Here is a 23,043-nt window from a genome sequence, read left to right on the forward strand (position 1 = left end):
ATAAATTATAATGGTGTGTTAAAATTGTAATTATGTCAACATACTAAGTTTCTTAAAAGCACGATGTAAAGTGTTATCTGCCGTGTTGTGCTGCTCCGTAGGGAAGGAAATGCTTCAACATGTCGATGGTAGTTTATTTCTCATTGTGGGACATGCTTGCTTTCTCTTCTTCATACCTTTTTGTAATTTTCCAAGTTCTCTACAGTGTTCATATATTGTCTATATACTAAAAAATAATATGTCAGGAAAAAGCATTCCATTTACAATAGCAACAACACTCAAGCATATAATATAAAGAAAAATCTAAAATACCTATGAACATACAAGAACTATGTAAAAACTGTGTGATGGAAACTAATCAGGAAAAAATGCAGGAAATGTCAGCAAATCTTTTGTGGGAAACAAACGAGGTCTCCCGGTTTTCCAGGAGTGAGGGGCTAGATTAGGAGGTGCCTCGGGACTTTGATCCCTGATCATTCTAACAGCAACCATAAACGACTTGGCTTTTCTGCTGCATAGAAACAAATTCTTATACCATTTTGGGGACCCCTCAGATACTTTCTGGCAAACAGAAATGACTCTGATGAGAATTAAATAATTTTTTCTATTTAAGGATGTATTTGTTTCTAGAACTATGAGAGGAATTCATTCATGGACCAGGTCGTCTGGAGAACTCGACCAGAGTCTAGCCCCTTGAAATGATTACGTTACTTAAACATCCAACCTCAATATATTTTCAGATGTTCAGCAGCTATTACTGGTAAAGCTGAAATAAATAAGTGTCAAGGAGGGAGCTGTGTCAGCAAAGCATGCAAGCTTGACAAAGTAACAGGGCTGTATGAAAAAGGATGTGAGTTTATACCTGATACCCACCAGACAGAGAAGGCTTCTATAATGTTTTCACAAAGTATCAATTCAGTAAGTACCATTTTTTTCTTCACATTTATGAATTTAAATGAATTTAATGAGGTTTTATCCCAGATGCTACAGAAGAGGATCAAATTTTAGGAAATCATCACTGAGCAGCTGATTCTGTGAGACAAGCAGGGAGAACAAAATCAGGGACAAAGTCCTATCTTCCCTTTCTACCTTCTTTAGGTCCATTCCTGCTTCTACATCATCTCCTTCCCACTAGCTTTTAGTTTAAGTGCTTAGAATTTCTTCAAATATCCTTAAAGGCAGACAAGTGAAAATGTCTTAAATAAGAAACTTACCCACGGGGATCAGGTGTTTCTTTTAATTAGTTAATAAGAACATGATCAAGGATCAAGTAGCCTTTAATTTAATTTTCAGATATCTCTTTTCAGCCTGTGTATTTACTTTTGTTTGTTAAGGGAAATTTTCTATCTTTTTAGGAGTGTTCGTGCCCATAGGAAGTCTGTACATAGTTTTAATAGCTTTAAATAGTTTTAAAATATTTCTTAATGGTTTTTTAATGACCAACTGGCCATAAGATAAACTTGATAAATTATCATTATTAATGCTAAGTGTATACATCAGTGAATTTGCACAAACTAAGATTAAATGCATAAGTTAACTGACTTAAGCGAGGATGCTTCTTATCTTTCAGTCTCTTACACAGAATAATGTTTTCCTTTCAGAGTAGAGGGTGAAGTAACTTACAAAAGTTGTTGATAACAATGTGGCACAAGCTCCAAAATGTGATGCACGTGGTCCCCAGGCCCATCCTTCATTCTGGCTTTGCACTCCACTTCCACACTGACTCAGAAATTTCCAAGAGGCTTCCAGATTATATGTTTTAAATTAACCCCACAGTTATATTTGATGCACAATGAAGTTTGGAAACCTCTCCCTGGGGTTTTACACAAAAGTTTTCCAGACTCCTTTTGCTAAAAAGTGGACATGATGATAATATGGAAACACTACCAAACTGATCTAAAAAACGCAAAAAGTGTTTTATAGCTAATGATTATTTTCTAAATTATAGAATCCTAGATATTTAAGATTTTTAATTGAATGATAATACTATAAAGTCATTGAGAGGAGGCCCTCAGTTATACTTACTTTGTATATGATGCCTCCTTTTTTAATCCCCCAAATGCTAGGGATACAAATGCTTAAGGAAGGGGAAGAAACTGTCATTTATTGGCTGTGTTATATTGGCCCTATTGCCTATGTTTTTATGTAATTCTTGCATAGTAACTATTGCCATTTTGTGGATTAAAAAACTGATGTGCCTATTGGTTAAGGTTACTCAAAAAACAACAAACTTATATTGAGCTTTTATTATGTGTCAGACACCAGACTAGGTTTAGAGGAAGCAAAATTTAAAGACAGGTTTTTGCCAGAGATGGACTTACAGCCCCATAAGTGCACTACCCTGTTAAAGCGCCCTTACTGAAGCAGCGAGAGGGCACTGTGAGGCCGCAGGGCTGAGTGGGCATTCTTTGGGGGAAAGGTAGAAAATGATATCATTTTGAAAATGAACTTTTGGCTGAAACGTGAAGGTAAAGTTCACAATACAGAAGAAGGTGGAAAAGGAACTCCTTGACAAAACTGAAATCACGAGCAAAGTCACATCATAGAGGTATAAAACAGGGTGGCAAGGCTACTGGTGGGGGAAATCAAAGACTTGGAATGCACATAATTACGGGAGTAAGAAGGAAGATGCCTCTGGCAGTGGTGGTGTGGACCAATGGGAGGGGAGCAAGGTGGAAAAGCCGGATAGGAGACCACAGTAGTCTGAGGAGGGGCCACGAGGGCTTGGATGGTAGAGAGTTCATTGGAGAAGGAGAAAAGATGATGAACTGGAAAGACAGTGAAATGTACCAATTTTGGTTATTTTGTAGCGGGAAGAAGGTAGGGAAGCTCCCAGTTTCCTGAGTTAGATAACTGGGTGGATAGTGGTGACATCGAGCTACAAAATACATGAGGAGGAGCAGAGTTAGTGGAAAGGTGACAAGGTCCATTATGAACATGTGGAGTTTGAGGAGCCTGTGGGACACTCAGCTAGATTGTGAAGAAAATTGGAATGCAAGGTGTTGGTAAGTGACTGGGAAGTAAGGCCTTGAGTGGGAGGTGAAAGGCCAGAGAGACAAGAGTGTACCAGGAGACAAATGCGGAGGTGCAGGTGTCTTGAAGATAGTGGTGATGGCTCAAATGGCAAATTTGAGAAGTAGGACAGAAGCCAGAAGCAGGTAAATGGGTGCTGTGGAGCTCTAAGGTTTCAACAAGATTGAAAACATGTTTTGACATAGAAAGTCTGAATTATGACTGTGATTTTTCCCAGCAGTGCTCTGCAGTGAGTGTAGGATTGAGCTAAAATTATGGATTAGCAAAGCCGACTAGGGAAGAGGGCCAGGGATTAGCATATTTAAAATAAATTATTAAAGATTTTTTTTAAGATTTTATTTATTTTTTAGAGAGAGGGGAAGGGAAGGAGAAAGAGAGGGAGAGAAACATCAATGTGTGGTTGCCTCTCACACGCCCCCTACTGGGGACATGGCCCAAAACCCAGGCCTGTGCCCTGACTGGGAATCGAACCAGCAACCCTTTGGTTCACAGACCTGTGCTCAATCCACTGAGCTACACCATCTAGGGCCAATTATTAAAGATTTTTAACCAGTAGTTTCCCATTATCTATATCATTTTATTGACAACTTCAGGTGGTCGAATTCTGTACAGAAAAAAATCACAATAAAGAAGCCCCAAACCTGCAAAACCAAAAGTGCAATCTCAGAAGCACATGGGAAGTGATTAGTGATTCTGATGACTTTAAGAAAACCAATCCTATGACGACACAGCCACCGAAACCCACCTTCTCACTGCTGCAGATCGGACAAAGGATCGTGTGTTTAGTCCTCGATAAGTCTGGAAGCATGGCGGTATGTGCAACAAGTCGTGATCCTCTGGACGCAGACCTCACGTTTGCATACAGTATAATCCAGCCCACAACTTGGAGCTCCTGGGAATAAACATAACCCGGAGAGTCAGACGTTACAACACTAACCGCTACTTTATTCAACAAACATTCAACATCGTCTCATTTGTCAGATTAAATTAGCTTTCAATTTATGAGCAACGATCCAGTGAATTACACAGCCTTAACATTTATGCTTCACTGACGATATGTAGGTTCACAGACCCATTACTAAAGCATTGAACTAATATTGAACTAAAGCCTGGTCTAGCTTTATCTTTTAGGGCTATTTTTACAAAGGCCCTAAAATTTTACTCCAAAATACTACTAAATAGGAAGGAGAAAACTTCTCCTGTGGAAGGATATACCTTGAGTAAGCTTGTTGCCATTTACTCTATGTTGAGACAACCACTTCCAAATTCCCTCTAGCCTGTTCTGTGATTAGTCTGACCATCCAAACACAACCTGACTGCTTTTCTTCTGTTTCTGTGTTCAGAACGGTGACCGCCTGAAACGAATGAATCAAGCAGGCAAACTTTTCCTGCTGCAGACGGTTGAGCAAGGGTCCTGGGTTGGGATGGTGATGTTTGACAGTGCTGCCTATGTACAAAGTGAACTCATACAGATCAACGGTGGCACGGAAAGGGACGTGCTCATCGGAAAACTACCCACAGCGACCGGAGGAGGAACATCCATCTGCACTGGACTTCGATCAGCATTTACTGTGAGACAAGTTCCCCTGCTGTAGTTTGCAATGTTTACAATTTGAGTTTGAGATTCCCCTTTTCCAGTGTTTCCATACATGCCTTTTGTCGAGTTGGATTAGGCAACTAAGGGCAGAGCAATAGTTCAAATGATGCAAAGGCAGTGGCCCCCAGAGCTATTGCTTACTATGCTCTTGTGCTTCCCTACATCAGTGCCTGTATGCTCACGTGTGCCTTTGACCTGTAAGGCACTGTGTTGGGCATTAAGAATGCCATGAGAGCCCTGGCTGGTGTGGCTCAGTGGGTTGGAGTGTTGTCCTGTAGACCAGAAGGTAGCAGGTTCGATTCACAGGCAGGGCACATACCCATTGCAGGTTCAATCCCTGAATGGGGCGTGTACCCCAGTTGGGGCGCATACGTGAAGGTAGCGGGCCAATGTTTCTTTCTCGCATCAGTCTCTCTCTCTCTCTCTCTCTCTCTCCTCCTCCTCCTCCTCCTCCTCCTCTTTCTCCTTTCTCTAAAAGTGATGAAAAATGTTCTCTGGTGAGGATTAAAAAAAAAAAAAAAAAGAATACCATGAGGCCCACACCTCCTGTCCCAGAGCTTATAATCTTTTTTTTAATATTGGGGTGATAGTGTACATTAGTCACATAGCCACACAAATAAGTGTATATTCATAAACTATAATGAGGGCTGTGAAGGAAAGTACACAGGGATATAAAAGAGTATCTTCTATAAGAAAAAAAATGAGCTCTGAGTTAAATTTGAAGCTTAACACTCCAAATTTCTGGGCATACAAGGACCTCTTTTGGGGCAAGCAAGTGGTTTATTTATTGAAGCAGGAGGCCTTAGGAGCTGTAACTATAATTATGTGGGGAGTATATCCAAAGATCCCATCTGACCATCCAATCTTGTCATCCCTATACTTAGATATCAATGTCTTGCCATTTTCAATAAAATTAAGTAAAACTTTCTCTATCTAGTATCTGGGGCCTTGTGCTATAATATAGCCCTCACAATATAGCCCTTACCTACCTTTCCAAGCTTAAGTACCAGGGGCTCTCTTTCAGTTATCCGACATTTAAGCAAGTTAGATCACCTGTCCTGGAGAGTGTCTACATCTTTGCCAGGCTAGCCCCCCACTGAGAGTGCTTCTTCCTCCTTCCTGTGTACCTCAAATTGCCCTCAAAAGAACCATCAAACCCTACTTCCTGGCATCTTCCTGATCTTTTTAACTGTTTAGACTCTCTCTTTCTGAATCCTATCACCTTTTTATTTAAAATGTATAGATTTTATGTATATATATAATGTATCTATACATATATATATCTTAAGGCTTCTAGGATTTCCATCTTATTTTCCAATCGTGTGCTTCACACAAGCAAAACTTCTTTAGTGGAAAGTCTTGTCTTTTTACCTCCCAGGCTACTGGCACAATATCATTTATACTGGAGGTTTTCAGTAAATAAAATTGAATTTTTTATTTTTATTTTATTTTTTTATCATTTTTTATTATTGTTTAAATACAGTTGTCCCCATTTTCCCATCACCACAAATAAAATAGAATTATTTGATTGCACCTGATGCTTAATTGCTCCAAATACAGAATACAATATTCTATATTTATTCAGAAGCTATTTGGCCCATGAAACAAAGATCAGGAGGCTGAAAGAGGCTTGCCAGTCTAAGGTCTCAGGGTCTCGCCATGTCTTGGGCGGGTCTGCCCTGTGCCTGCTGTGGGTACAGTGCATCGATGGGGCGGTTCCAGATTCCCCAGCAGCAGCAGAAACACTGAGCTCCTTGTGGGCAGTGGACTCAAACATTATCTCAAATTCAGTCTGCCCCTCTGCCCCTTTCATTCTGCCCTGAAGACAGGTCCCTGAAAGTGGTTTCTATTGTGCACACAGTCAGCTGGAAAGCCCCTTTGCCAAGCGCCTGTGTGCATCTGGGTTCTCTTGCCCCTGCCACTCACTCAAGCTTTGATTAAAGAAGCAAATGAGGGAGGGAAGCTGACAGTGAAATCCCCGACATAGCCTAAACTCCTGCTGTGCAAAACCCTAAGGGAGAAGACTAGTTCCAGATGGCCCGGTGGTGAGAGAAGGTCTGGTTCTGTGTTTTCCACTCAGATGGGTGAGAGAGTATGAGGGATACAATTGGAATTTAAATGCTCCTCGTGTGGGGTGGGAGAAGCTTGTGGGTGACTTCAGGATACTAAAGTAAAAGAGCCTTGAATGCTGAGGCTCTTGGATGCAGTGGCAATCTTGAGAGAGCACTCTCCTCAAGATTCCCCCTGGTCCTTGCTAGAGAACCCTGGTCAGGTCTGTCCTGGGCTCCTGGTAGTTGTGTCTGCTGATGTGTGGCCACTGTACTTTGCTTGTTCTCTCGGCTTGATCAAGATACAGTGGTCCTTTCCTGCTAACTCAGCCCCACCCTGGCTCTCACTGTTAGAGCAGAGCCCTGAGTACACCTACGTCCTCCATCGAGCCCCCAAGGGAGGCTGCACACCCCTCAGCTTCTACAGCGAGATGACCTGTTCTCTTGCCTGCCAGCTCTCAACTCAGTTGTCTTCTCTCTCCCCAGTGGTGTATGTGGGAATGTCTGCATGGTTTCCATGACACATGGCTCTGATGGGGAATCCAAATTAAGCTCTTTCTCTTGCCTCTAAGACCCTGCAGCTTGGTCAGACCAAGGCCATGGCTATGGCTGATAGGCTCCTGGGCTCTGGGGTCATTCACATGGCAAACAGTCACAGTTCTGCCCTTCTTCCTTGTGTGGCTGCACCCTCTCAAAGTTCAAACAGAGCCAAGCCAATGTCGTCTCTGCTGGCAGCTTTCCTTTCAACCTGCTTCAGATGCCTTCCTTTTCTGAGAGTCCAGTTCAGAGAGGGGAGGTTACTTAGGCTTGATTTCTTATTGTCCCTGCTTCTGGGTCTTCCTTCCATTCTTTTTAGGGGAAGAGGGGGCTCTTGCCTTCCTCTTCTTAAATGAATAACACTATTCTTTTATCTAATTTTCCTTTATTATAATCTTATTCAACATTGTCCTCTCTAAATCATATAAACCATGTAGTCTGTGTTTAGCAAGAATTGTTAAAACATAGGTATCAAAGGACCAATAAGAACTGGGATTAATAGGAATAAAATTGTTTGCTTTAATCATAGGGGATATTAAAATTTTTACCAATTCATGTGAGCTTGGTATTGACCAATCTGGACCAATGCCAGACATAAACAGTTGGTGTGGTCAGACTGGTGAATACCATACAAGCTAAAATCTGCTATAGGTCTAACATTCCCCAAATATTATCCCCACTCATTGAGGACAGTTTCTGAAGACCTCTGGGGCCCCTGCAAACCTGTGAAGGAGAGATTATGTAAAGGAAACCTTCTTTCCCTTATCCCGCTTTATAGAGACCTCTCTGGAGCAGGTTAGCCAAGGGAAAAGACCACATCGAGTTTCATGAATGTTTCTCATTTAGAACTGTATCATTTCAAACAGAGAGATATTTGACCATTCCCAGACACTTCTGTTTATTCTCTCTGGGATTCCTCTTGTTCTCTATAAACTCAGTTTTCGCAAACACTTGGGCTGCCCTGAGTCTGATAACTCATGCTTTGAATTATGTCCTTAGCTCATTAGGAAGAAATATCCAACAGATGGGTCTGAAATTGTGCTCCTGACCGATGGGGAGGACCCCACCATAAGCACGTGCTTCAACGAGGTGAAGCAGAGTGGAGCCATCATTCACACAGTCGCTCTGGGGCCCGACGCAGCGAAAGAACTAGAGGAACTGTCAAAAATGACAGGTGAGGGATGACCTACTGAGTCCCACTGTGCTGTCTTTTCCACTGACTGTGAGCGCCAGTGAACTGGGGGATAGGGCAAAGGGGGGCAGGGAGAGATAGGGGTAATCTTATTGGCCAAACCACTGCCTTACCCCCAAACATCCATTAGAACCTACTCCATCATTTATTTTAGGGCCTTGGTTCTAGGATTAGAGCAGTCTGGAAAAGATGGGGCCAGCATGGCACCCCAATGAGGACTTGGGACACTCTTTCCAGGAACTTTATAAGGACTGGAAGGAATCTAATAGGTTAGCCAGGAACCACTCACTTCCAGCTGGCAGCTAGCTGAAGAGACCCAGGAAAGACAGAGGACAAGCCACTCACTACATAACACCATGATACAAGATCTCTGTTGGCAATAGAAAGTACGAGGCACAAAGAAGGGAAGGAGAAAGGTCCAGAAAGATGATATCTGAGCTGGGACTTTTAACAAGGAGTAGCAGGGGGAGAGCAAAGGGTCTGCTACCCCACGTGGAAGGTCACTCTGAAAATGTGGAATACAATGCACTTTCTCTGTAGCACATTAATATATTGTGCTTTTAACTCCCATACACAACAGAGGGGTAAAATAGACTCCATGTGTCCCTGGCTTCTTTAGCAGAATACGTGGGCACAATTTATTTTTATTTCTTTCTTTTACTTAGGGCCAGCATTATGTATATCAAAACTACGCTGAGTTGCTTTCTGAGGCAGCTAAACTGACAGGACTGTCTGCTCCTAATACGAGCTGTCTTAGGCTGTGTTTCCTGGAAGCAGAGACTGAAACAGGGATTTGGATGCATGTGACTTACAGAGGGAGAGGTGTCAGAAGGGAGGCAGAAAAGTAGGATAAGGCAGAGGAAGGAGCCAGGCATGGATAGGACTGAACGCAGAGTCTAGCTGAAGCTTGACTCCAGAGAGGACTCTGGGTCTGGAACTTCATCACAAACGTGGTCTGATTCTAAGGCAAGAGGGCTGGCCTTTTGTACCACTGTGTCCATCAGTCAGTGGCTGTGGACTGTCAGGCTGGGCAGAGGGGAGGGAGTCTGTTATCCCTCTAGCTTGGGTGACCCCTTTTGGTAAGGCAGATCTCTGGAAAGGAGGCAGCTACATGCCATTAGCAGCTAACAGAGCCGCTGAGAAGAGGCGAGCTTGCCTAAAGAAGGGGATCTAGGGAGGGCACCAACAATGGAATCAAAATACTTTCCTTAGGCTTTGGATGCTATTAATAGTTTAAAAGTGCTGTCACATCAACTCTCTTAGTTACACTTGTTATAAATAGCCCAAGACCACTAGTCTTGGTGTGTCTCATTTTTTATTACATATTGTACTCTTCTATGACTGCTCCTTGTCAGCTGTCATTTCTTGCTTTTGTCACATGCATAGCTCTTGTGATTTAGGAGAAAACTCAAAAGTTGCCCTTGTTAGGATTAGGTCTAAAATAAGAGTAAATCAAGAGCTTTAGAATAGGGTTTCATGGATTCTCTCATACGGAAGTGCATAGCTTTTAAAACATGAATTTTATGATATCAGTTCAGGCCTTTCAGAGATTCATGGCTGCTTTGCAGATACTTGAAGGAGCTATGCTGACTGAGATGTTGCTGAAGCTACTATTTAGTAAGGTTAAAAAAGTAGTGTCGACTTCTGAGTTAATCTTGGTACCATTTGATGTTGATCTACTGAGACTTTAATAACACAGTAGAATATTTTATTCTGTGTATTCTGCTACCTTAAGAATGGTGAGAAATGTAAACACTTGCTTTCTACAAAACATCTTCTGATAATGCAATTTGCTTCGTAGGAGGTTTAAAGACATACGCTTCAGATCAGGCTCAGAACAATGGCCTCATTGACGCTTTTGGGTCCCTTTCGTCAGGAAATGGAGCTGTCACCCAGCGTTCCATCCAGGTCAGATTTCTTCCTCCTCAATTTTTTGTGTTCTGAAATGACTCTTGCAAAAAGAGTTATTTAATGGAGAGTTTAATGGTTAAAAGTTTTAAGTTCTACATTCTTCTAATAGTGAAGAAAAATTAAATGGAAGTTTCAGGCTGATATTAAACATTATTCCTAAAATGTAACACTACTCATTTAAAAAGGCAATTATGTTCACTTGTTTGGAAAAAGTACTGACTTCCTCATAAAAAGCAGAACATAAAATATAATGGGTCCAAGAACTCTTTCTTAACATCTGTTAACAAGCACCCACAGCAATATAACTGGCTCAGAATTTTCTTCAGAGTAGGTCATCTCGATACAAATTTTCTGGGACAAGTGTTCAGGGATTACTTGCTTTATGTTTCCATTACCTCAAATCTCTGATACTGGCCAAGATTTTCATATAATGGATGAAAAGTGCTTTGGACTGTGAAAAGCCCGTGCTGTCAGTCCAGACAGCTGGAGCCTTGTCCTGGGTCTGTCATTAGCTCTGTGACCATGGGCACAGACCTTCACTCTTTGGGCCTCAGTTTCTCAGTCAGATATGAACCAGAAAACCTCCATAGGCCCTTCTGATTCTAAAATGTCAAGAAAACCAAATTTTCTTTCAAAAATCACATAACTATTAAAAAATAGGACATTTTTAAATGATCTTCTCTAATAGTTGCAAAACTTACATGATTTTTAATCTAGAGAGAGTAAACAATCAGTACTCATACCTGTGTGAATTGTAACTTTTATTATGAAAGTTTGGATAAGAGTAAAGGAATACATCAAAGCCAAATACTGATAGATTTCAAAACAACAGGCTTTTTGGTCTACGGACATAGCATTTATTCAGTCAAAGAAGAAAGCAATTATACTCATTTGGGTTATCCTAGTTCAAATTTAGAAAGTTAAACTCAAGAGCCTGTTTTGGAAATGGGAGGAATGTGCCTTAGAAAAGTAATTAAACTGATGAAAGGACAAGTTCACAGTCAGGCAATTTCTGGCCATTAGTTTGTGTTTAAGAAACCTAACAGGAAGAGAGATAAAGAGTGTGATTCATTTACCCACCTGCCATAAGAATGAGCCCTAAGAGCCTTTCCCATTCTTTGTATGCAAGATCATAATCTTCCCACGCAGAACAAGAACTAGAAAGTCTGGTTCCGTGACCAGGCCATTATATCTTCTAATAGATTTCAATTTAAGGACAATAAATAATTTTCTTGGCCATAATCCTCAAAGTCACACTTTCTACAAAAGTCTTACTAGCCCTTCCCCACCTCAATCCCTGCTCCTCAGCTCTTTCTACTCCAAACAACAAACCAGCCTTTGACTTACTTATCCTCACAGGGGCTGCAATAACACTCAATCTAACAATTAGTCATTTGCAATTCAAGCAATCCATACAGAGGTGAAAGTAAGTCTCAGTCACTTTACCAGACCGTTAAGGGCTTACAGTCTAGTAAATGAGATGAGCTCCATATACCGGTAGGTATACAGTAAAATACAGTGAATGTCAAAGGACCGACAGAAACAAGGTTCTATGGGAGCTCGCAGGAGGAAGAGGTTACCCTCAGCTGCTGAGATGGACATCAGAGAAAGCTTCATTGATAAAGTGAGTCCTGTAGTGATTTTTGAAGGACAGGTGCAGCATGCACAAAAGGAGATGAGCATACAGACTTCCAAGAAAAGTGAGAGCATGGTAAGGTCATGGGAATCATCTGGGGAAGTGGTCTGGTTCGGGTCTAGGAATCAACACTGTGGAAGCTAAAGCTGGAAAGGTAAGTTAGAATTAGGTCATAATAAGGTGCTAAATACCAAACCAAGGTCTTAGGCACTAAGGGCTTTTAAATGGGGCAACTGAAAGTCGGGGGGCAGAATGGAAGAGACCCTGTGACAGGAGCTGTATTCTCCAGAAGGTAAGGAGTTGTTGTTTCTTAACAGCTTGAGAGTAGGGGCTTAACTCTCCAGAACAGTCAGTGGATGAACGGCACAGTGATTGTGGACAGCACTGTGGGAAACGACACTTTGTTTCTCGTCACGTGGACGGCGCAGCCTCCCCAAATCCTTCTCTGGGATCCCAGCGGACAGAGACAAGATGGCTTTTTAGTGGACACAGACACCAAAGTGGCCTACCTCCAGATCCCAGGCACTGCCAAGGTATGGAGTCAGCTTTTTTCCTTCTCACAATTTCACGAGATAAAGTGGGGTTTTTAAAACTATTTTTTAAAAGATTTTATTTACTTATTTTTAGAGAGGGGACGAGAGGGAGAAAAGGAGGGAGAGAAACATCGATCTACGGTTGCCACTTGAGCACCCCCTACTGGGCACCTGGCCTGCAACCCAGGCGTGTGCCCTGACTGAGAATCAAACTGGCAACCTTTTGGTTTGCAGGCTGGCACTCAATCCACTGAGCCACACCAGCCAGGGCTGACGAGGCAAAGTTTTTATAGAATAATCATAGCTTTTTAAATGTGGGCAGTTGCTAAAAGGAAAGTCAGGACTGAATGAAATAGAAAACAAGACAACATCTCCATCGAGAGGAAATCACTCAGTACTACAGCAAATCAAGAGAAAGGAAATTGGTGTTATTTCCTCCAGGAACTTAAAGGAGAACCTTCAAATTACATAGCAGTCAAGATGCAACATGATCCTTAAAGTTTCAGCATCATGAAAACTATTTCCTATACCTCAGGAACCCATTAATTTGACCCTGCCCTTAAGAAACCAAGGCAATGATAAGAACGGTTTTCAGTTCCTTTCCCCCAACTAGGGTTTTCTTGACAATAAGAGCCATGTAGTTAGTGCGAACATACCGACGTTTCACTTGGCTGAGAGTATTGAAGACCATCTGAGATATGCTTCTAACATGCTTGTTTCAGATAGGCTCCTCCTATAGGTGGCAGTGAAGTCGGTTATGTGCCATGTAGATTCTAACTGGATGTCGATTCTAACTGTCTCCATTTGTTTTGGTCAGGTTGGCGTTTGGAATTATAGTCTACAAGCAAGCTCACAAACCCTGACTTTGACTGTCACCTCCCGTGCATCAAGCGCTACCTTGCCTCCAGTTACAGTGACCTCCAAAATGAACAAAGACACAGGCGAATTCCCTAGCCCTATGGTAGTTTATGCAAAGATTAACCAAGGAGCCTTTCCCATTCTCAGGGCCAGTGTTACAGCCCTGATAGAATCAGTGGAGGGAAAAACAGTTACCTTGGAATTATTGGACAACGGAGCAGGTAACCACCCGTGAAACTGGGAAACACATCTTTCTTTTCCATGAAGCAAACAGGGAAGAGCTGGAGGGCATGACCTGGTGAGGACACTTAGAAGCAGGGAGTCCACAGCACCGGGGGTCTGGTTGGGAGAACTTTCTGCTCCACCCGCCCCCCATTCTTATATTTCAGAATGTTGGAAAACATAAAAAGGGCCCTACCTTTAGCCTCTGCAAAGCCCAAATACATTGGTAGCTCAAGCACAATAGCTCAGAAATTCTAGGGAGTAATCAGAAGGTATTATTCCATACTCTCCAAAAAAATGATACCTGTCTTGCATTAGGGATATATATATATATTGAATATACATATTCATTTTTATCTTCCCCACACACTTTTGAGATATTACTAGCCCTCCACTAAAGCATCGGAGACAGATTCAAGTACAGTTATATGTGACTCCTATATCTATACACACTATCTATATCCCTATCATCTTGTTCCCAAAGTGAGGATCCTGCCCATTATTTCTGTATTTAAGAAGTCAAACAGGGAGAAGGGAAATTCTACATTTCTTTTTTAGGAGGAACTTGACTGCTTACGGTGATGCAAGTAATCTTATTAGAACAAATTTTGTAAATGAATTTCCTTCCTAAATCTACCCTGGGGAGAAGTCATGAATTTAAAAAAAATAATCATATGACATTTTTTCTCCTCAGTAACACACAGCAATTCAATTCAGTGCAACAGATACTTACTGAGTAGTAAACCGTGCTGTGTGGGGTGTACCAGAGACACATAACACGAGCTCTGATTTCAAAAGACGACAACAGTTCAGGAGGATAAGGTGTACACGTATTAAACTATACACACATACACACAGCACACACATACATAATTCTAAAAGAAGTAGACCTCAGGCTTTACATAGTCAAATCCTAAGCTCTCTTGGAGACTATGCTGGATTCTCTTTGCTTTGAAAACTTTTAACCTACCTGTGATTTGGAAATATACAAATGCCTTGTTACCTTTAGGATATTCATTGATTCCTTCATTCCCCTTTCAAGGTGCTGATGCTACTAAGGATGACGGTGTCTATTCAAGGTATTTTTCAGCTTATGATGCAAACGGTAGATACAGTGTAAAAGTACGGGCTCTGGGAGGAGTGAATGCAGCCAGGCGGAGAGTTACACCCCAGCAGAACGGAGCCATGTACATACCTGGCTGGATTGAGGATGGTAAGTAACTGGGATAACACACATCTGACTTGAGTAAAAGGCTTTGGATCAAAAGGAAACCATTTAGCCCCTGGGGAGAATGGTGCAGGACTAAATCAGTGTTTCTCAGCCTTGGCATTATGGCCAAAATTATTCGTTGTGGGGGGTTGGCCTGTGCTTTGTAGGGTGTTTAGCAGCATTTCTGGCCTCTACTCACTAGAAAACAAAACAGCCCTCATAGTCATAACAATCAGAAATGACTCCAGACGTCTTCCACTGTCTTTGCCCCGGGGGGGGGGGGGGTGTGCAAAATAGCCCTCAGTTTAAGACACTAAATTGAATGTATCTTTTGACAGCCTTGGCTCATATTCCAGCCTTCTATCAGATAAATTATTTTAGGTAATCTCCTTGATCCTCATTTTCCTCAGTTGTCAAATAGGGATAATAATGGTTCCTACCTCCCAGAATGGTTATGGGGAATAAATAATTATACCTAACAAACTATTGCTGGTAAACAGTAAGTATTCAACAAATGTTTGTTACTACTTTCATTAAATTTTAAAACTTTTTTAATGACTCTCTTTCCACTGACATAGGCATCTCCATAGAATCAAAAAATAGCAATTTAGATAACAATATCTAAATCAGTATCACCAGAAGCCCACCTTCTTCCTTTCTCCCTCTCTTCTCCTGCTGAGACCAGGGAGAACAGTGGGTGAAACTCACACCAGCCAGCACGCTGAGCCCACATGTGAGCGGTTGGGCAAATTATGCTCTAAGAAACAGGGAGTCCTACACCACTCAATTATGAACACTTGCCCCAGACTAGAGCTGGGACTATAACCAAGACTGAGTCCTGATGGATTCCAGGACTTGTTTTTCATCAAACCACCCCGTCCTGGGCAGGTCTTTTCCTAGCCCTGGGGTGTAGTAAGAATAGCTCCTTCAAGAAGCTTTCCATTCTTCTCTTGACTTGGGTGTATGCTTAGTAAAGGGAGAATTCTGAGATATGTAGTGCCTCTCATCAAGGCTTTAAAAGACACCATTACTTGAAAAACTCCATCAAATATTGTAGCTTATTTTATTCCCGTTTGTCCTTCTTTTTGAATTAGGGGAAAAAGGAGGCTGTCTCTGGCCTACGCTCAGTGTTTTAATTGCATTATTACATTTCATTCTCCTAATTATCCCATTTTACAGATAGAGAAACTGAGGCTACAGAAGTTATTGGTTCACATAACTAATAATGATAGCACCTGGCTTGACATTAGGAAGCGATGAGCCCAAATACCAATAGAGATGGTCCCTATTGGTAAATCTAATACTAACCCTTAGCCTGCTAACATACCTACTTCACGTTTGCCCAAGACCAAACTACTGGGTATGAAGATCAATCTGTCTTTATAGGGTAAAAATGTAAGGGGTGAAGAAGTAGAGCTTATGCGAAAGTCGTATTTGCAATAACTAGGTTTCCATACATTCACTGAGAAAATCAGAAGTCTTTCAAAAGCACAAAATTTTAGAACCCCTAACTTAGAATATTTCATGACAAGTTGCAATCTAATAAAAAGATAAAACACAAACATGGGGAATGAGGAAAATGCACAGAATAAATAACCCAGATAATTCTTAAAGGTCCAGGTGATTAATTACCAAATAAATAGAAAAGATAATGGAACCCACAGCATGGTTTAGGTGGAAGAGATTTCTTGAGGCATCTGGAGGAGGTTTAAAACAGAAGGAATGTTTACACTAACCTTGTGGAAGGGTACGATCAGGATAGGCTAAAAGAGGGAAAGGGAAACAATTCCAGGACAAGTGTCGTGAAAATAAATTATGAAAGTGATTGCACTAAATAAGTGTGAAACAAAGAACTATGATTCTTTCTTTGCTTTTTTCTCTCTGATGCAAACTGGTTTGGGCATGTTTACACCAAATAGTTAAGATGAACGTTGTGTGTGGGAGGAAAGAAAGGGAGGGGAAGAGTAGAAAGAGAGTAATCCAATAATAAGACAGAGGGAAGTATAGCCATTTTGTGCAGCTTACCGTATACTGAGACATATTTTAATGCAGGTGAAGTAAAATGGAATCCACCAAGACCTGAAATTAATAAGGATGACCTTCAAGGCAAGCAAGTGTGTTTCAGCAGAACATCCTCAGGAGGTTCATTTGTGGCCTCCAATGTCCCAAAGGCTCCCATACCCGATCTCTTTCCTCCTTGTCAAATCACTGACCTGAAGGCAAAACTCCAAGGGGACCATCTCATTAATCTGACGTGGACAGCTCCTGGGGACGATTATGACCACGGAAGAGGTGAGCTGAACGTGGTGCGGACCCTGTAAAGGAGGTCAGCAGCCGAGCAGAGGTGTGGAGGGGAGTGAGGTAGGGAAGCGTTTTGTGACACATATGGAAGGCAGGAGGGATCTTGAATGTCCTCTGAAATGAACGAGGACAAAATGGGTAAAGGGGGTCAAATAGAAGATAACAAATGGAAACTAGACTTTCGGTGGTGAGCATGCAATAGATTATATAGGTAGAGAATTATAATGTTGTACACCTGAAATTTATATAATGCTATTAACCAATGTTACCTTAATTTTAGAAATTATTTTTTAAAGATTTTAAAATGAGAGGTTTAGAATCTGAAAAAGTGACCTACTTTAGGTGTAAAAAGGTTCAACCAGGAAAAGGCAACCCTTGTTTTGTTTTTCCCCTGAAATCTTCCCAAAGTGTCCTTTAACAAAGCCCATTTTTGTAAAGACTCCGGGGAAAGTGAGAAGAAAGCAGAGATATCTATGGAGCCGAGCTTTCCTTTGCAAGAAACCCCTCCAGGTCTGGTCTGTGGACTGCAGTGTGGGCATCGCGTGAATACTTGGTAGAGATTTAGAACTTCAGGCCCCATCCCAAACCTACCGAACCAGAATCCGCATTTTAAGATCTCTGGGTGATGTGGGTGCACATTAAAGTTTGAGAAGCACTGGTACCAAAATGCCTCTATAAATAATTATTTTAAAAGAACCTCCTCTCTTAGCCAGGTACTCTGCCCAGAAATACTGACCAAAACTGATCCAGTTTTACATGTATCATTCTGTCGAGATCTTACAGAAACAATCACCCTTCTCTGGGGTCTTTTTTTACTACGGTTCTTCTTTGCCCACTGCCTTGTTAGGAACTGTGGCTCTCAATGCCAGAGTTTAGTAAAAAGGAAAGAACTATTTGTTCAAAAGTTATACAGGTTTAGAGTAATGGCGGAATGTCATAGTTAAATCCCAAAGTCCCTTTAAAACCCCCACAAACGCACACAGTCCTGCCTCCCCTTGCCAGACCAGGCCAGTCATGGGTACCATATCTCAGGAAAATAGAAGTCTGTAGCTCAGCTAGGTTCCTGTTCTTAATCCAAAACTGCATCCTCATGGTGGGCTGGTGGGAGTCCTTCTGCATCCTTTCAAACCGCTAAGAGAGAGCTCCGCATGGCTGCTACATCTTGCTTTCCTGCTTCCTAAGCCACGTGGTCAAGACATCCCCCTCTCTGCTCCCCAAACCAGTGGTTAAGCCCCTACATGGCTGCCACACCTGGGTTTAAATCCCACACAGATCTTCCTATGTAACCCCATTTCTGACGCCTCCCACAATCAGCTACACCTGCCAGCACTCTTGTATTTTTCAGCCTTTCTTGGCTGCCATGGTTAGTCTGGGCAGGCATGGTCCTGCGGCATGGAGCAACCATCTCCAAGCTCTCCTGCAGGGGCTGTAGGCGGCAGCTGCCTCCCAGCTACATCATGGGTCAAAGTCATATATATTTCCCTGGCTCTGAGCAGGCTGTGAAGCTAGCCTGCTGTTACTGATATGCAAAATAACTCTCAATCCCTGTGCTGCTGCTTTTCCTGGCCTCCAAGCTAGGCTTGTGGGGGGCTCTGGGGCCTCTCACCCTATACTCCGTTAAGTCTACAGACTGTTAAGCCTACACCCCATTACAGAGATACACAAACAAGAATATAAAAAGATACTAATGCTTGTAAAAATGAAGCATCAATCACATTTAATCACTGGAACTTTATGGGATGGTAATATAGTTTCTAACTGCCTTTTAAAACTTGAGGATTGCAAGTCATATCCTTTTTTTCTTTCCAGCTTACCGGTATATCATTGGAATAAGCACAAGTATTCTTGATCTCAGAGACAAGTTCAATGAATCGCTTAAAGTGAACACTAATGATCTTACTCCAAAGGAAGCCAACTCTGAGGAAGTCTTCGTGTTTACACCGGAAGGCATCACTTTTGAAAATGGCACGGATCTCTTCATCGCTGTTCAGGCTGTTGATAAGGTCAACCTGACGTCAGAAATCTCCAACATTGCGCGAGTGTCTTTGTTTATTCTCCCACCGACTCCTCCAGAGACACCTGGTCCTTCTCTCCCTTGTCCTGATGTTAATGTCAACAGCACCATTCCTGGCATTCACATCTTAAAAATTATGTGGAAGTGGCTAGGAGAATTGCAGCTGTCAGTAGCCTTGGGTTGAGTTTCCATGAGCTAAATAAATCACCCATCCTCTTGATCATAATATTTTTCTAAAATGTATTTTAGATTACCCGTAGGGAGTGAGTCGATGAAATAAAATGCTAGACAACTGGATACGTGTGTATAAAAACTATCCATTCAGCCTGACTGGTGTGGTTTAGTGGGTTGGACATCGTCCTGCAAACTGAAAGGTCATGGGTTCCATCCCCGGTAGGGGAGCATGCCTGGGTTGCGGGCCAGGTCCCCATGTTCCTCTTGCACATCGGTGTTTCTCTTCTGCTCCCCCTCCCTTCCCCTCTCCCCAAAATTAAATAAATAAAATCTAAAAATAAAAATAAAAGCCATCTTTTCAAATTCAAGAGTTTGATCATCACTTACTTATTAATGCTTCTGAATACTAGAAAGAAGGGGTGCATGCATTGATAAATGGAAGTAAGTTTTAATTCATTTTAAGGAGCTTTCCTGGTTAAAAAGAATATGCAATTTCATATGAAAGATGACAAAATTGCCCAACCAGAGAAAGCAATTTAAATATAAAAGGCATAGCTTGTTATAAAGAAGATTTGAACCAGCATCACCAGGAATATGTATCATTTTCTCTAGATGTGAGCAAGGGTGATGCATTTAGGGAATAGATTACATTATAGAAAGGACACCATGATGAAGGCTCCCTGAGCATAGAAATGTATGTTATGTGCATATTATGAGTCAGTGAGGATTAGAGTCACGGTGGTGGGAGCTGAGGTGGGAAAGGTAGATTCATGTCAGGTGTGAAGAGAAAGTGATTGAGAAGTAAACATGTTTTGTGTCAAGTGCTCTGCTAATGCCCATGTACATTATGGCACGTAATACAATTCAGTCCATTCAACAAACATTCACCAGCTGCCTACTGTATTCCAGGCCTGGGCCAGGTCCAGAGTACAAAAAGATAAGTAAAATCTGGCCTTTTCCTGTAAGCAATAAAAAACTTTGAGGATTTTTTTTTTAATCAGGGGGCAGATATAAGCAGAACTATGCTTGGGAAAGGGGACTTTGTGGACCACATGAAGGACTGAATAAAAGTTGGAGAGACTAGGGCGTGATAAAATAAAGAGGAAGGAGAAGAAAAAGGAAAAAAAGGAGCCAAACAGACTTAGCAATGTGGCAGTCCCCATCAAGAACTAATCACAGACACCATGCCTCCAAGAAAAATTACTCAGATGAAAGGTGTTTCAAATTCTCCGTTTCATTAGCATAATGAGTTTAAGCTGTGGGTGGCTCTGTGGTTGAAAACAAAATAGATTACTTCTACTTAGACCCTAATTTACTTCTTTATTTATAGATCTTCCTTATTTCAAAACAGGATCTGAGGCACCTTAGAGATACATACAATAAACATAATAAAAATTTAAGAAAAAAAGAAGTGGAGTAAATGTGTAATGAAAAGGAAAGAAAAGTTCAGCACATCCAATACTTAATATAATGTTCTGTCCAATCGCTACAGCCATGTGACACATTTCAGTTTGAGTTTCCCAGCCGGCATAACAAAGGAGACAAAACGAGTAACAAGACTAACAGACTAAAATGAAAAACCAGAGGCTCAGGAGGAAACTGGCTTTTTCTAGCTGAGACCCATGTGCAGTTTCATCTACAGATCCTCAATAAACTAGGGTACTGTGATGTTAGGACTGTAGCCCGAGCAACATCCATATAATAATCACAAGTTTAATATAATGTGCTGATCGCAAAATCCTTCATTGTAACCATACTTCACTGCTGTGTTACAATGGAGTGACACCCCAGCATTGCTCAGGAAAGACAATGTAAGGAGCCCTAACAATGTAAGTCTATCAAATAGCTCTTGAGTTTGCTCCAAAGATAACATTTGTAGTGAATGGATTACACGTTTATAACAGTGAGGAACTGTAACCCATCCCAGCATTCTTTTTACATTGTTTCTGCAAGGGCAGACTCTGATTTGTATAGCTTGTAGATACACAGCAGGTTTGTATACGAATCTTAGGAACTAACTTCAAAAGATAGAGACTCCAACTTTCAGGCATCCAATCTTCAGGAGATTTGCTGACCTTTGACAGTAAAACCAGGATGACTAAACCAGGATGACACACACCAGACTGTCACTTGCCTTATCAGAAAGGACTGTGCTCATCTGTACATAGAGAACTTTTCAACCCCCTCCCTTGACCTCTTTGTTCTCTTCCCCTCTTCTTCCTTATGAAAACATCTGCCTGCACTGAGAGGCGGAGATGGGCTTTGAGACGAGAGTCCCCCATCTTCCAGGAGGCCAACACCTGGAAATTAACCACTTTCCTGTACATCAGCACCTGCCTCTCTAGTATTGGCTCTCAAAGCAGCAGGGAGCCCAACTTGCATTTGGTTATGTGTCCTTCAGGCCATTTTCTGTGACTAGTTTTTCTCATTTACAGGTTTATTATAATAATTGAACAGCAGAGAGCTCTGAGGCTGTGAAAACACCAATATCCTAAAATTTTGTGTTGTTCATTGAGGGCACATCCAGGTGCTTTGCCAACCAGACGGACAGAGGGTCAGACTGAAACCTTCTTCTGAAAGTTACAGAACCAGAGTAGAGCACACACCTGACTAGAGGACCATTCACCTGCCCCATGTGGACAAATGCATCTGAGACCCAATCTCACCCCATAGAATATAGCTGCCGTGGGTTTTGCCTTGAAAATTTCTGAGTCACTAACTGAGATGTTTAATTTCCCATTTGGGTCAACTCAATGGAATGCGCCTTGGGATATAACGAGTAACTGCTTAGGGATGTACGATGTTACTTCAGGCAGTGAGACAAATGTCAGCACACAGATAAGACAGAAGGTGGATCACAGCACAGGAGACATTCTTATGTCGTCTGGGTTCTAGGCCAGCTTGTTACACAATGGACACGGCTTGTCATCTGGGATAAAATAAACCAAGGTTTTGCTTCATGCCTTCGTTACCTCCCAATGACCTTATTTCTTTTAGTTGCTGATAGGTCAGTTTAGTGGGTAAATCTGGTGGATAGGTCCTAGGCACTAGGAACTTAAAATTGACAAGTAAAAAGCTTCTCTCCACCCTAGGCTTTCTCTTCTGGAAATACAGCTTTATCCTCTTTCCTTTGAGAATGTCTTCTCTGCCTCTTTACTTAACCAAGACTGAACGTTTATTGGGAGACTCCCTTCCGGAAGAGTCTGCTGCTTCTCCCGATACTTCAAGCTCCCCTTTGCAACTTCCAAATTAGGCCATACTCCTATGGTCTCATGCTTTGTTGGTGTTGTTTTTAAATTTTCTCTACCACTGCTCTATGCCTTCATCCCTCTCCTCACGGCCATCTACCAATCTCACCCAAGATAGGTGCCTGAGTCACAGCACCTCTCCCCTCCCCCTCCTCAATTCTCTGGTGTCAGAATCTTCTTGAATAAGTTTACCAACATCTCAGCCTCAAAATTCATGATATTCACCCCATCCACACTAAACATTAGCACACTATTGGATTGGATCATGCAAATGCCTTTTATAAGTAAAAATGGGAGAATGTTAGCCATTCCACATGGTTTGAGCTAATACTTCCAAGGTCACAGTATAGACGTAGTAATGACCTAAAACAGCCCCACCAATGAAATCTTAAAATCCACTATCTTACTCTGGCCACAACCTCCCCTGAGTGGTTCACTCACTACCCCCCAAACTGGCTGTGTGATTTCGTGATGACTTGTCTTCATCTGATCGCCCCTTTTTACCCTGACAACCATTTCCTCCTCTGTA

General features: G+C 41.8%; 1 protein-coding gene across 1 annotated transcript in view; it reads left to right on the forward strand.

The window, feature by feature from the left end:
- Positions 1-19,634, forward strand: part of CLCA1 (chloride channel accessory 1) — a 32,605-nt gene extending 12,971 nt beyond the window's left edge. The window contains exons 5-14 of the mRNA XM_024565389.3: positions 741-918; positions 3,627-3,845; positions 4,377-4,604; positions 8,215-8,389; positions 10,209-10,315; positions 12,272-12,487; positions 13,305-13,566; positions 14,610-14,780; positions 16,830-17,069; positions 18,888-19,634. Of these exons, the coding sequence (XP_024421157.3) occupies positions 741-918; positions 3,627-3,845; positions 4,377-4,604; positions 8,215-8,389; positions 10,209-10,315; positions 12,272-12,487; positions 13,305-13,566; positions 14,610-14,780; positions 16,830-17,069; positions 18,888-19,276 (2,185 nt within the window). The 3' untranslated portion in view covers positions 19,277-19,634. The remainder of the gene's footprint in view (positions 1-740; positions 919-3,626; positions 3,846-4,376; positions 4,605-8,214; positions 8,390-10,208; positions 10,316-12,271; positions 12,488-13,304; positions 13,567-14,609; positions 14,781-16,829; positions 17,070-18,887) is intronic.
- The last annotated feature ends 3,409 nt before the right edge of the window (positions 19,635-23,043 follow it).

This window comes from Desmodus rotundus, chromosome 3 (assembly GCF_022682495.2).
Source record: "Desmodus rotundus isolate HL8 chromosome 3, HLdesRot8A.1, whole genome shotgun sequence".
NCBI classification, from domain to species: domain Eukaryota; kingdom Metazoa; phylum Chordata; class Mammalia; order Chiroptera; family Phyllostomidae; genus Desmodus; species Desmodus rotundus.